Here is a 16,170-nt window from a genome sequence, read left to right on the forward strand (position 1 = left end):
AAAAGGTAATGAAGGGCAATAACTTTGTGATTAGTCAAGATGGAGTTATTGTTCATGTGCACTGCACTTCCTCGCAATGTGTTTGATCATTGTATGAAGTTGTAATGAATATCAACCATTAGTCTTCAAGTTATGCTCCGGACAAGGAAAATACAACGGACCGCTTGACCGAACGACCGACCTACCTACCGACCAACCGACCGACCACCGAGTGACTCCTATATACCCCCCCCCCCCACACACACTTTGTTTCGGGGGCATAATGATGAAAATATCCTGTGAAAATATTCTTTGTGCAAGTGTAGGTATTATTCTAATATGGCAACAATGTCTAATAACTGAATATAGATCTGTAAATTGACGTTGCAAAAACAAAAGCGCGTCATTGTATGTGGCCAAACACTAAATCTTTGCAAATACATTTGTAATATCTAATTTAAAACATGGTAATAAAAGGCTCTGTTCGACGTAGACGGGGTTTTATTGCAACTTACATCTCACAATATTTGAGTTTTCAGCTTATTATACAAACAAATAAATATATTTATATACAGATAAATAAATTTATATATATGTAGATATATACATATAAATATGTACAACAACTTAGACTTGATACGAAAATTATTGTTTTAAAATATGATCCGGTTAGTCTACAAACTTCCCAAATATCGATCATAATAAAAAGAACAAAACAATTAAACATAGCGTATTTTAATGGAACTGTTTTCTGAACATCATTTTGGAAGCTTTAAGGGTATGATATTGCTGCCATGCAATGAAAATGAAGCCTCCAAATCCTTTATTGATAGTTGAAATTGATCCTGGCGGTCTTCCATACTCGCCATTAAGGTTTGCCGCATAGCACTGACTGTACCACCAAGCGCCATGATTGACAAGTGCGCAGCCAGCATTATACCATGCGTCAACATCGTGATCATATGTGCTAAAGTCTTGTCCGTTTTGATTAAGGAGTCCTTTGTTATAAAAAAAAGCAATCATTTATGTATGCAAATACTACATAATTCTATTATGCTCAAGTGTTATTTTCAAGCTTTTATTTCGTAACTGAATATGTATTCAAGTTTGAAATTGGAAAATAATTAAGTGTGGAAGTTTAAGATCCGTACCCTTTTTATGAATTTCATCATTATTTGTAAATATTTCAAATACTATTCTGTATTCATTAATTGCGGTTGTTACCTGATACATTTAATGGTTTGACGGTTTGGTTTCCGATATGCATTGTGAACTTCGGATATTTTGACAAGCTAAAATTTTGATACACTTCGTGAATGTGCGAGTCATTGGCAGCAGTGACGTCAAACCTGAGAGCACTGTCATATTGTGACGTCATTTCTTCGATATAACGTAAACCTGTGAAATGAAGCATTTGGTAATACATTGCAAATCGATTGTCATATATTAAATGAATCAGTTTCAAGAGGATTGTGCCATACTCTTGAAAGCTTCTGGTTTAACTGCCAAAAAAACTGCAGAGAATTAACCTTATATACATGTAAAGTCAATTGCCGCCAAAGTAGGCCTTACGTATGCGTTCATCCCTTCTTATGTTTTTGTATGTAAAGGTTGGTAAATGAACCAATTGCAAGACACGATGTGTTTCGAAATAAGAGCATAGCCGATATACCATCACCAATATTAACCCTTTGACCTTTAAAAGCAGATCAATCAGATTTTTACCAGAAAACTTTGAAAATTGTATTAACTATACTGTCGCTAAACATAAAATAAGTTATTTTCATTTTTTTCTGTTTTATAATGATCATTCCTGAAGTGGTTATTTTACAAAGGTTTTTAAGTTGCTTTAAACGCGCTTAGAGAGAGGTCGAACCTGACGATATTGCCGAAATAGCACAACACACCAGTGATATTTTCATTAAAAATTTAGGAATTAGGATAACAGAAACAATAAAAAACTTGTTTCACCTAGCCAAAATTCTCCTGTCATGTTACCAAAACCATTCTCGTATTCTGAAAAGTTTCGATAGAAGTCAACGGAACCATCAAATCTATTTTGGAAAACCTGTTTTAAGAAAAGTTAAAAGGTATGTAAAACTTACAACAAAAAAGACATACGATGGTATCAACCGAAGAGGCCGTGTCAGCGGAACGAAAATGCAAATATCATGAAAACCATAAAAAAACAACTTGTTCCAATAAACATGCATAATTTTGCAGCAGTTGTTAAGTGGCTGCACTAATTATGTAGACCATTATATCTAGGTACAAGAAGCATATATGCCATTGCAACAAAGTTATAGGTAATTCAAATCGACATAACTATGGGTAATTCTATTAAGAATATTGTGGACTAAACATAAATATTATTGCACGAAACATATCGGTTATCGAAAAAATGTACAAAATGTAGGTCATTGCAAGAAACATAAAAACCATTGAAATGAACAAATTGACCATTGCATCAAACATTTAAGCATTGCTCACGTATATACATAAGTTGCTATAAGTAAAACGGCCAGAAAAGTAAGTAGTGAGAAATTTGCAACAAACATATAGTGAATACTGTGTTACCAAGAAATATTAGACAACTTTATATTAGGCATTTTGACAACTATTGAAACAAGAGGGCCAAGATAGTCCTAGATTGCACACCTGACCCATCAAACTCATCCGAGCAATTACATAGACAAGCATCATGACCAAGTTTCATGACAGTAGACCTAGAGTGTTTCCATATTTGAGCAGTGTGACCTAGTTTTGACCCCAGGTGACCCATATTCAAACTTGACCTAGAAATACTAAAATCAAACTTTCAGAACAATTTCCAGGGTATTTGAATTAAAACAGTAGCCTCTAGAGTGTTATCAAGATTTTCTCTTTTTAGCCTCTGTGACCTAGTTTTCTATCCGAGATAACCCATGCTCAAACTCATCCGAGCAATTATCTAAACAAGTATCCTGACCAAGTTTGATGAAGATTGAGGCAAAAATGTGACCGCTAGAGTGTTAACGAACAAATGTGGACGGACGACGGACATTCATCGATACTTAAAGCTCACCCTCAGCAAGCTTAGGTAGCTAAAACACAATTGTAATGATAGCGAGCCGTGATGGTATGCTTATATGGATAAGTGCAATTTAACAAGCATATAGTGTACAGGTCATGGAGACCGCAGGTGCCCTTTTGTTTTATTCTTTTCGGCGTTAGGCATTCTTGAAATGTATGACAATTTTTGGGATAGCTTCTTTTCATATTGCTCGTATTCGCCAGTAAATTGAAAGTAAGTCAAACTAAGGACAATCAATAATTGACATTTTGGCATTTTACGTGAAGTGATGCACATTGAACTATGACTTAAATAGTAAAAAATAGCAGTATCATTTTCTATTATCATTATTATTATTATTATTAATATTACTATTATTATTATTATTATTATTATAATCTTTACCGTCCATCCAGGGGGAAATGTTGACATATCACAGTAAACTTCTATAGTTACGTTAGACCGCCAAAACGTTATATTATATACACCTGATTTTGTACCAATGGCATTTGTGAAAATATCAGCACAGTCTGAGGGTCCACCTATACAAGAACAAGAGGGCCATGATGGCCCAAAGTCGCTCACCTGTATATAGGCCCCTGGAGCGGGGCCAGTTTAAACCCCAGGGCTTTTATTTGAACAAAATTGGTTGTATATGTATGCATGTGTATATATATATATATATATATATATATATATAAATATTAAATATATATGTATATATATAATATGTATATATCTAAAAAAAAAAAGTCAAGCTAATGAATGACCCCCGGGGCGGGGCCAATTTTGACCCCAGGGCTTTTATTTGAACAAACTTGGTAGACACCCATGAGAACATGTTTCATGCTAAATATCTTAGCTCTATCTCTTTGAGTTCTTTAAAAGAAGATTTTTTAAGTTTTTACTATATGCACATAGGGAAAATCAATGACCCCCGGGGCGGGGCCAATTTTGACCCTAGGGCTTTTATTTGAACAAACTTTGTAGACACTCATTAGAAGATGTTTCATGCTAAATATCTTAGCTCTAGCTCTTTGGGTTCTTTAAAAGAAGATTTTTTAAGTTTTAACTATATGCATATAGGGAAAATCAAAGACACCCTGGGGCGGGGCCAATTTTGACCCTAGGGCTTTTATTTGAACAAACTTGGTAGACACTCACTAGAAGATGTTTCATGCTTTATATCTAAACACTAGCTATCTGGGTTTTTCAAAGAAGATTTTTAAGTTTTTGCTATACACAGTCATATAAGGAAAATCAATGACCCCCGGGGCGGGGCCAATTTTGACCCTAGGGCTTTGATTTGAACAAACTTTGTAGACACTCACTAGAAGATGTTTCATGCTTAATAGCTAAACTCCAGCTATTTGGGTTTTTTTAAAGAAGATTTTTTAAGTTTTTGCTATACACATATAAGGAAAATCAATGACCCCCGGGGCGGAGCCAATTTTGACCCCAGGGCTTTTATTTGAACAAACTTGGTAGACACCCATTAGAACATGTTTCATGCTAAATATCTTAGCTCTAGCTCTTTGAGTTCTTTAAAAGAAGATTTTTTAAGTTTTTACTATATGCATATAGGGAAAATCAATGACCCCCTGGGGCGGGGCCAATTTTGACCCTAGGGCTTTGATTTGAACAAACTTGGTAGGCACTCATTAGAAGATGTTTCATGCCAAATATCTAAGCTCTAGCTCTTACGGTTTTTTCGAAGAAGATTTTTTAAGTTTTTCTTATTGGTTGCCATGGCAACCAGAGTTTTTAATGGAATTTAAATTTTTGAACAACTTTGAAAGGGGTCCACCTAAGGATCATTTCTGTAAAGTTTGGTTGCAATTGGCCATGTAGTTTAGGAGGAGATGTTGTTTGAAAAGTTTGACGCCATTTTTTGAAGGACGCACGACGCACGACGCACGACGCACGACGGACGCAGAGTGATGACAAAATCTCACCTTTGAGCACTTCGTGCTCAGGTGAGCTAAAAAACGACACAGTGAGTTGTTACGGGGAAATGTTCCGGCAATGCGCAACTCAATATTCTGCTTTACTTAAGAAATAATCCAACTATCTGCTCAATTGTTCTGATGCATATGCCCTTTCAGATTTAGAAACAATAAAATAACCTAGTCTGAATAAAGCTGATGGTATCTGCTACATAAAACCTTTGTCTTTCCCTAAAGCTATATATAGTCTAAGATAAAAGTACACCAATTTCAAAAGCAGAGGTAAAAGAGACTGTAACGCCAAGCATTTCTATATTATTAAATTCTATCATGAATTTACCTTTAAAATCCGGCTTAAATGGCTAACTTAACGTATACATTGTCACTTATATACTTATAAAGTTGAAGCAAGCATCCGACTGTTTGCTAGCAACTGGTTAAGCCAGCGAATCAAATATGGCTTGAATGCACAATTATATCATTTAAAATCAAAAGTCAAGCGGCTTTTTAAAACATTATTAAAGATTTTGCGGTTATTCTGATTTTAAAATTACTCTTGTTGATGAAAATGAATTTTAAGATTTTCTGTTTTAGAACCTTGACGATAATGATGTTAAGTAGCCAATATCTTTAAGAATGAAGACTGTACAGATAACAACAATGCTTGAAACTCATCTTCAATACTTTAACATAAATGACATAAACGCTTTGACCTTAAGTTTTTGTATCGCCCTGTTCCAAACGGTAGAGGTGCCACACTACACCTAAATAAACTTAACATTGACTTATGTTCTAGAGGTACTATTTTCCAAGTTCATATTAAAAGAATATCATAAAAATCATATCAATATTATAACTGAATAAATTTAGAACATTTTGATAAGTAAGTTACATGGTCACTGACGTTGATTTTCACTCCTTTCAAAATTTTCAAAATAACTGGTTTATTTAAACTAGATAAAACGCGGTGTTGAAAATAGCCCAAATTACAGCAACTTACGAGTGTCACAGGTGATGCCGTTATAGTGATTGTCGCAAGTACACGTAAACCCATTTGGTGTATTCTCACATACCCGTGTTTACATGGATTTGAAGAACAATAATCTTCTGGTGGAATAAATATAAGTATTGACAGTGAGATAGACGAATAATTGTTAAAAATGTATAGAAAACACAGGCAAACATATATGTTTGACAAAATAATAACGACCACATACTGTGTTGATCTTTCGAATAGTATTTCCCTTTTCACTAACAGTAAAACAAAGTAAATGAACTATTTAACTGTAATTAATTACGCATTGCACTTCAAATTAAAACAATCTGAAATTTATAATAATTATCAAGATTGCAATTTGAAATATACAGATATGACAAAACAAAAAACCAGGCACTATAAGCTTAAAATCAATACAAAATAGTAAGGACTACATAACACTACAAAAGGCTTAACACGCGAATAAAACACATACTTACTGGGGGTTGTTTTTGTTTCATTGCATCCTTTAAAGCATAAATCACCATCACAACATCCACTGCAAATAGTCTCCGTCAAAGAACGGCGGTTCGTTATAGTACGCCTGTTCTTTGACGTGTAGCTCTCGAATGTGAATCCTTCTACATCTCGACCTACTATGGAATTTTCGTAGTTTGTGCTGTGTTGACACACCTTACGGAAGTAGGAAAAAAACAGCTTGATGAAATAGCGTGTACAGAGTCATAAGTCAGAAAGTCAAGGCGCCATACACCAACAAACCCTGAATCTGCTTTTCACAGCTTCAAGTTTGGCAGGAAAACCTTTTTGCGGCATAACCAAGTAAAGATCTCTTGCTGCGTTGGTTAATATCTTTTCAGGATAAAACGTTGTTTCCTTGAGTAAGAAAAGTTATAATACTCATTGATCAATACTTGATGGTACGCAATGTCGCCGGAGACGTATAAACCACCATGTTTTACAAAGTTTGTTCGACACAGCAAGGACCTTTTTGACTCCAGTGGCCGGAAGCGTCCATGGTTTGACTTTTCATTCTACCCCTTGTTTTTCTATAAAAGTCGAGAAACATAAAGAAATCCGCGGCATTTTTACAAGTGTTGTAGAAATTCTACAAAACGTAGACAGGGAAAAAAAATATTATTATAGGCCGCGACTTTTTGTTCCTCAACAACGGTCTTTATAAAATATTGCGGTGAGTAATAGCAATTTTCAGCCGCGACTTTTTGCGCAGAGAAATTTCCCTGCATAAAAAGTCGAGGCCTAATGCTCGAACCTCGACATGTTATGCTTAAATATATCGCGGATTACAATAGCCGCAATCGACTACCTAAAGTAAGCATGTGTTGGCGTGGCTTATGATTGTTTTGTAATAAGTCTTGTTTTGTCCAAGTATAAATCAAATACGTACAAAATATATCAATTATGACAATTTATCCAAAATTCAATGATTTGTCCATGACGGTAAATGTCATTTAAATCTAATATTTTGTTCTTCCCTGTAAATATATCAGAAATTCAAACTGATTTTAGATGACCTGTGGCCAAAAAGAATCATAAGGAAGGGAGAACAAATAAGATGGCATAAACTTACATGTTTGTTAGAGCATTCGCTGGTGTAAATAGTATCCCCAAACTCTTTTAATACAGAATACTTGCATACCTGAATATTTGAAAACAAAATGTGTAAATTTATATATCACATGTACTTTAATGACAAACAAAAATTGAGAATATAAGCAAACAATGAATATAATCGCTTTTGTATGATGGAAACAGAACATTTGCAGTCTTTTTTACCTTGTGCCTATAACTTATTATCTTGCGGTTTTGCAATTGAAGACATTAAAAGTTAATATCTTGTGACCACAACTTATTAAATCTAAAAATAATATGATAACTCGAGAGTACGGGAAAAAAAGTTCATAGTTAAAAAATAAAAAACATAATTTTTATATTAGGTTAAACCTTTATTAAATCAGTAAGTAGTATATTGGAAGCTTTTAGGTAGAAAAAGTTATTAGTTATATAATTATACTTACTTCTCCTACTTCACAGAAAGCGATTTCATTACACATATCAATATTCGTATGAAACGGACAGAAGTCACAAATTGGACCTCTGTTTTGTGGATAACCTGTTCAAAAGCAAAAACAATCTGCAGAAGTATACGAAAACGAAAGAAAATTCACATATTCAATATCTTTATTGTACAAGAGGCCTCCGGCCCATACACAGTGTATACAATATACAATACAAATTGGCAATACGAATTTCTAATACAATTATAAAATACCATCTGAATATAAATTATTCAAAACATTTAAGAAAATTATCCCTTTCTTTCATTGCATAATAAATATACATAGCAACATTACGTATCAATGACTCGTCTTCAGTTGCCATCAAAGAGTAGAACTTTTGAACATTCGGATATTGATAATAATACAATATGGTATATAGTAAGAACGTAAATTTGCATATAAAGAACACACAATAAGAAAGTGATATTCGTCCTCTAACATTGATTCACAATACATACAATCACGATGTTCTCTATCAATATTAAAATGTCTACCCTTTTCAACCATTAAACAATGTGAAGAGCTTCTAAAACTAGCAAAACATTTTCTATATTTGTCAATATCTATAACAGAAATATATTTTTCACTTTTAAAGGTAGTCTTAAACATAACATAATGATTTAATTTTACATTTCCTAGACACTTTAATTGCTAATTTTGCACAAACTGGTCTTTTAGACGCTGTTCATATTGCACTATAAATAATTTAGAATTGGCTACAACCTGTGCCTCCCATACGTATCCAAATCCATTTTATATAGGTTTAATCGTATATCAGTCACCCAATTTTTGTATCCAATACTGTCAAAATACATCAGCATTTCATAACATAAGCGTGTATATCTATCTCAACCAAAATCTAATACAACGTTTTGCAGCAAATATATACATTGGGTATCTACCTAGATCGCCAAGAATAGCGTCATTACAAGCAGAAACATTGATATTCAAAAAACGTTTACAAGCATATAATTGTACAGTTTCTATACATTTATTGTCTTTAAGACCCCACAATTCTGATCCATATAACATTATGGATGCTACTTTACAATCAAAAATCTTAAAAAATGTTTTATGCGGTAAACAAGAAATATGTTGAAATGAACTGAGAATATACAAAAGTACTTTTTTCGCTTTGGTGGCCATAGCCTCAGCCATTTTTTACAAAGATAATCTGTTACTAAAATATATTCCAACATATGTGAAACCACTAACAATTTCTAATTGGTTACCATTATACTGCCATTTTTCTCTTCTAGATAACTGACCACCTCTTTTAAATACAAGTACTTGAGTTTTTTTCAATATTAACTACAAATTTACTACTAATGCAAAATTGTTGTAACAAGTTTAGCTGTTTTTGTAGATCGACAATAGTATCTGAAAGTAATGCTATATCATCAGCAAACATAAGTAAAAATACTTCAACAATATCAGGAAAAAGTTGGATACCTCTGATATCATTTGCCACCATTAAAATATACAATTCATTAATAAACAAAGCAAACAAAATTGGACTCAAACTACAACATTGACGAAGTCCTATTGGACATTCAAAAATATTTGAAAGATTCCCATTTGAACGTACACATGATTTAACAGAAAAGTATATACTTTGAATTGTATTATACAATTTACCCGTTACTCCATCTCTTCTTAAAATATCGTATAATATTGTGTGGTTCACGGAATCAAAAGCCTTCTGAAAATCTATAAAGGCTACATATAAAATTCGACGTTTCATATTAAAATACCTAGAGACAATTGATTGCAATACAAATGCGTGATCAATAGTACTATATCCGGCTCTGAATCCTGCTTGGGATTCAGAAAGTTTATTAAAAGCTTCGGCGTAAAAAGTAAGCCGTTTAGTAACAATTGTAATATACACTTTACTAAGTACATCAAGAAGTGCAATGCCCCTATAATTATTGGGATCATTTAAACTTCCTTTCTTATGTAAAGGAATAATAATTGAAGTTAATTGCCCAACTAGTTGGAAATTCACCTTCCGTAAAAAGTCTATTAAATAATTTACGAATATACGGTAATAGATATTGAATACCGTAGGCAAGTTGCTGCGGCAAAAGATTACCACCCGAAGCTTTATTAAGTTTAAGTGATTTGATACTTGTCAGTATCTCTTCATCAGAGATATCAGAATTAAATATCAACTGCTCAATTTCATCAAAATGTGTGTTTAAATCTACATCTTCAGAGCCGGTTTCACTATGCTGATTTGTATTAGTATTAGAAAACAAATCTCTAAAATGATTATACCAGTCATCTAATGATATGTTAGATTCAGTTTTAGATTTAATAAGTACACTAGAAATTATATGTTAATTGATGGGGCCCTTTTTTGCTTCAGTTGAATTTTTTTTTCAACAGAATATGACGTCACTACAGTTTCAGCAGACAACCTTCACTTGCCAGAACATGAAATTACCAGTTTCACTAGTAAATATGGGGTAAGATAAAAAAGTATTTTCAACACACGCAGGCAGCTTTGTATTTTACAATCAATGACAGAACTTTATTTGAAATGAAAATAATTCTTACAATCTATCCAAATTAAAAAAGCAGCACTTGGGAACAGTCGATTGGTGGCGTTCATTGTGTAGAGAAACACATTTTCTGATTACACCGGAATGGACAAAGACGCGGTACCTGCGGGAAGTACTATATAGTATAATGATGATACACAATCAAAAATCGACTTACCAGGAGTACCACAGCCTTGAGAATTACAGATGTCAGTGTTACAGCATTCCTTACACTCGTTACTGGAGGAATTGTTTTGGTCCATAGAACTGTTGTTGCATTTCTGATTACAAAATAGGATACACATATTAAGTATAGAATGAATTACAAAAGTTCCAAAGGGGAACAAAAGACTTTACAATACGTTAATAAACTTCTGAGAATTAAAGAACTCTCTAATAACTATTAAAATGTATATTCACCGATTGATGTATGCATCCAACATTATACACTGTTTGTCCAAGCGTATTTATCACCCTTTCTACACCGCATACCTAGAATAAGTATGGCAAAATTTTACAAAAGAGACAAATTTAAACGTGAATAAAAGGAATTTACATTTACATAACCATACAAAACATATGAACAAACTTATTTGTTGTTTCAGTGCTGACAGGTTTTATAATGAGGATATCCTTGTCTAACAGTAAATTTCCATTTAATTCAATATAATTATTGCTTTACATGATATATCATTTTAAGCAAAATTAATGGTAATTAAATAAATTTTCTAAAACATATATTCAAACATGCATCCACATATTTTTAATCTTGATTTGACTAGGGATTACCGGTTTCATAAAGATAAAATACCATGACGCCAGTTTAATCGAGCAAAACAAAAAAAAGTATTAAAGAAAAAAAAACAACAAACAAACAACAACAAAATACACATTCATTTACCTCTCCTGGGAAGCATTCATCCACGATGTTGCAATGCCTTGGCTGACAAACACCCTTACATTGTAAACATGTCAGGCTCTGTGCTAAATAAAGAATGAAAGAAACGATAAATGTACGTCAATAATATCTGTACCAATAAAAATATATGTAACATGAGTGTACAAGTAGATTACCTTGATTGATCTGACCTGAACTTATATTGCAATGAATATGTAAAGTTTAACATATTTTTGGTATGAAGAAAGCAATTATCAAACAAGAGGACCATGATGGCCCTGAAGTCGCTCACCTGTATATAGGCCCCCGGAGCGGGGCCAGTTTAAACCCCAGGGCTTTTATTTGAACAAACTTGGTAGACACCCATTAGAAGATATTTCATGCTTAACATCTAAGGTCTAGCTGGTCAAGTTTTTTTCTTTACACATATAGTTAAAAACAATGACACACCTGGGGCAGGGCCAGTTTTGACCCAAGGGCTTTTATTTGAACAATCTTTGTAGACACTTACTAGAAAATTTTTAATGCTTAATATCTTAACTCAAGCTATTCGGGTTCTTTCAAAGAAGACTTTTAAGTTTTTGCTATACACATATAAGGAAAATCAATGTCAGCCAGGGCGGGGCCAATTTTGACCCCAGGGCTTTTATTTGAACAAACTTGGTAGACATCCATTAGAACATGTTTCATGCCAAATATCTAAGCTCTAGCTCTTTGGGTTTTTTAGAAGAAGATTTTTTAAGTTTTTACTATATGCATATAGGGAAAATCAATGACCCCCTGGGGCGGGGCCAATTTTGACCCCAGGGCTTTTATTTGAACAATCTTGGTAGACACTTATTAGAAGATGTTTCATGCTTAATATCTTAGCTCTAGCTCTTTGGGTTCTTTAAAAGAAGATTTTTTTAAAGATTTTACTATATGCATGTAGGGAAAATCAATGACCCCCTGGGGCGGGGCCAATTTTGACCCCAGGGCTTTTATTTGAACAAACTTGGTAGACACCCATTAGAACATGTTTCATGCTAAATATCTTAGCTCTAGCTTTTTGGGTTCTTTAAAAGATTTTTTTAAAGTTTTTTCTATATGCATATAGGGAAAATCAATGACCCCCAGGGGCGGGGCCAATTTTGACCCCAGGGCTTTTATTTGAACAAACTTGGTATACATCCATTAGAACATGTTTCATGCCAAATATCTAAGCCCTAGCTCTTTGGGTTTTTTAGTTTTAGAAGAAGATGTTTCAAGTTTTTTCTTTTGGTTGCCATGGCAACCAGAGTTCTGCATGGAATGGAATTCTTTGAACAACTTTGTTAAGGCTTCACACAAGGAACATCCCTGTGAAGTTTCATTATGATCTGCCTTATGGTTTCAGAGGAGATGTCGTTTGAAAAGTGTGAACGGACGACGGACGACGGACGATGGACGACGGACGACAGACGACGGACGAAGAGTGATCCTAATAGCTCACCCTGAGCATATGCTTAGGTGAGCTAAAAAGGTAAATGCCATTGTTGATCCTGCTGCTGCTGTTGTTGTTGTTGCTGTTGTTGTTGCTGCTGCTGACGATGATAATGATGATGATGATGACGATGATGATGATGAGATGAAGACAAATAACAACGACAACAACAATAACAGCAATACAGATAATTAAATAGTGTTATTAACGCTTAAAAAGTTATAACCAATTATAGCAAAAAGAAAGCAAAATTCAATCATTTGACCTTCAAAGTCAAGGTCATTGATGAATAGATATCATAAATAATTAAGTCTTTATAAAGGTCATGTCCTACGCACTATTGTGTTGCAGTGTGAAGATAGTCAATTCATAAATAGCAAAGTTATAGCCAAATATTGCAAAAATCAAGCAAAATTCAAGAACTTGAAGGTCAAGGTAATTTATAAGTGGATGTCAATGTCAGTCTGGTCAGCTTGAAGGTATTGTTCAAAGGGTTGTTGTGTCCATGTAGGAAGGCAATCCATTGAGAGATACAAATGTGACCAACATTAAAGTTTTCTGGCGGCGATTAACGTCATTGTCAACGACAACGTGACTGTAGCAATAGCTATTTTTTTCCAAAAAGTCATGCTAAAATGACTTTAGCAATCATTCTATTTAGCTGCAACCTTTCTCAAACTAACCACCAGTAACCAAAGATTTAAAGCCCTAACTATACCTAGGCATAAAATTATTTCTATATACTATTACTAAGATTAGCAGTTAGATAAAGTAAAGCTCGACATACCTGTTGGTAGAGCTGCTGCGAGAAACAGAAACAGAATCTTAGAGGCCATTTTATTCATTCAATGTATTTTTCTAGTAATACACATTGGGCATAGAGAACTGAATATATCACATACATGTTAATGTAGCTGTGCCGATAAGATAAAGCAAACGGTCAGATACTTACTTAATATGTATTCGTGACGGAAGACCGTTACATATACAATATAACTTTTCTGAAATTTAAGTGTATAAAGGCGTCCAAAGGTAGAGATAAGAATGTGAACCAGTACAAGCTATGCTATGAAGGCAAAAGAGAATTCACATGAACCGTATCATCAAAAGTAGTATTATTTTAAGTTTTGTTAGTAAGTATGATAATTGTATTAAAAATCACTCTGCATTGTTTTCTGAATAGAAGAAAATATCTATAGAGCGTCTTGTTTTAGTGAGATATTGATTATTTAACATATGTCAGCCATTTACAAATACAGTCACTTAATTTAGTAATTTTATGTTTCACAAGCAAAACGACACACGTGCGGTAGCACAACCAAAAAAACCCGTCCAAGACCTAGCCCCAAAATAACTTATCAGAAAATATTTTTTCTTTATTATCTTCAAGACCTACAAGGTGGAGCCATTTTTAAACATGAGCATTTATAGAGGACTATTTTGCAATGCTATATGCCAAATAGAGGAATAGTATTTGGTCACACCTTAGTCTAGTTAAAGCACGTGACTATTGGACTGGTTTATGATTAATATCACTGTTGTAGAAATCCAAAAAAAATATGATAAACAAGATCAACAATGAAAAGCGGCGTTCAATGAACGCAATCCCGAAACGACCTAGCATCAAGAATCAGTGACATTGAGCCCAAGAAAAACGCATGATTAATACCAATTTTGTAGAGGCCAACAAGGCAGCATGTTAATTCTCTAAAGTCTGTTCATTTTTTTGTCTCACCAAAATAAGACAAATGTCAGTTCCTACATAAAATATAATAACTGGACACCCAGTGTGGAGCCAATATTGACCCAAGGGGAATGATTAATACTAGTAATTTTGCGGCCCATAAAGTGATGTCATATGTCAAATATCTAAGCTCTTGGTATAGTAGTATCACAGAATACGTCTCAGATGTGTTTTCAAATGACTCCTGGTGCAGGGCTAATATCAAACCAACGGGCATGAATCTTATCAGGTTTGTAAAGGTCAATAAGGCAATGCTTTAGTGCTATGTATCTTAGCTCTGGACATTGTAGTTTTTACACAATGAAACTTAAATATGTTTTCTTATATAAGTTTAAATATAAATATTGTAATCCCCGGGGCTTGGCCAATTTTTTATCTCAAGAAGACCGAACCTGTGTTCTGCACACCGTCTCATGATAATCTATCAGCTCAAAAGATACAGAGCGGACACAACAATTTGAAATTGGTACAAAATGACCTGGTGTAACGCTGACCTGAGGAAGGTCAAACCTGTGCATTGAACATCGTCTTATTATGGTTAAAACTTTGACAATTTCTTTTTATAGGTCCAAAGATACAAAACTTCTATATAAATCAATGGTAATTTAATAATACCCGATGGCGGGCCAGTTTTAATCCCAGAAAGCCCAAAACTGTGTTTTGCACATCGTCTCATTGCAAGTTATATTTCTGGCAAAGAAAAAAATCAGTTCAAAAGAGACTGAGCGGATACAACATTTTGAAATTGATACAAATGACTAACCTTGCCCTTGACACGAGAAAAGTCAAACCTGCCCTCTGCACATTGTCTCATTATGGTTAACATTTCTGCCAAATAGTTTCAATTTCCTTCCATCGGTTCAAAAAAATACAGGGCGGACACGACAACTGCTAACAGACGTACTGACAGACGACCAAGAGCATAACACTATACGCCGAATTTTTGGCGTATAAAAACATAAAACATCCATTACCTTTCACATTCACTGTCCATAAAATATGCAAAATACATGTAAACGTTCTTATCTCTTTACACTATTTTTATGTCTTAATGATGATTCTGACCGTACAAATTTTAGCAACTGAAATTTGAAGTGGTCGTCATGGTCATGCGACAAGGCTCAGCCCACGTGATATACTTGATTCCTCACTTTGAACCATTCCTTTTAATACTCAAAATACTCCCCACGGTCATTTCCCTTCCGTGTATATCTGATGTCTTACTCTCGGGTAATTTGTGTAAGCCTAAACATACGTAAACTGTAAAAAAATGTAAATACAATGTATACGCATTTTTTACAACTTTTTACATTTAGTGCGACTATGAGTCGAGCCTTATTGTGACTGGTCCAGTCGGAAAACTGCGATCGTTTAGTGTAAGGTGATACGAGTAGCTCTTATGTTGGAACCGGCTCAGAGACAGAAAAGGTAATATTTTAAGGACTAGACTGGAAAACATTTAAGTATA

General features: G+C 34.0%; 2 protein-coding genes across 2 annotated transcripts; both read right to left on the reverse strand.

Moving 5' to 3' along the window:
- Window positions 1–671: 671 nt before the first annotated feature.
- On the reverse strand, window positions 672–3,578 carry LOC132729051 (ficolin-2-like). Its single transcript, XM_060714789.1, has 4 exons — window positions 3,437–3,578; window positions 1,951–2,047; window positions 1,204–1,377; window positions 672–977 (listed from the first exon to the last, which is right to left on the reverse strand). The coding sequence occupies exons 1-4, from the start codon at window positions 3,461–3,463 to the stop codon at window positions 715–717; spliced, it is 561 nt and encodes a 186-aa protein (XP_060570772.1). The 5' UTR covers window positions 3,464–3,578; the 3' UTR covers window positions 672–714.
- A 1,989-nt stretch (window positions 3,579–5,567) lies between these two features.
- On the reverse strand, window positions 5,568–13,794 carry LOC132729045 (uncharacterized). Its single transcript, XM_060714782.1, has 8 exons — window positions 13,746–13,794; window positions 11,500–11,582; window positions 11,019–11,090; window positions 10,777–10,879; window positions 8,011–8,105; window positions 7,563–7,631; window positions 6,454–6,646; window positions 5,568–5,620 (listed from the first exon to the last, which is right to left on the reverse strand). The coding sequence occupies exons 1-8, from the start codon at window positions 13,792–13,794 to the stop codon at window positions 5,568–5,570; spliced, it is 717 nt and encodes a 238-aa protein (XP_060570765.1).
- Window positions 13,795–16,170: the final 2,376 nt, after the last annotated feature.

Source organism: Ruditapes philippinarum, unplaced genomic scaffold, assembly GCF_026571515.1.
Source record: "Ruditapes philippinarum isolate M1 unplaced genomic scaffold, ASM2657151v2 ctg1638_1_1_1_1, whole genome shotgun sequence".
NCBI lineage: Eukaryota > Metazoa > Mollusca > Bivalvia > Venerida > Veneridae > Ruditapes > Ruditapes philippinarum.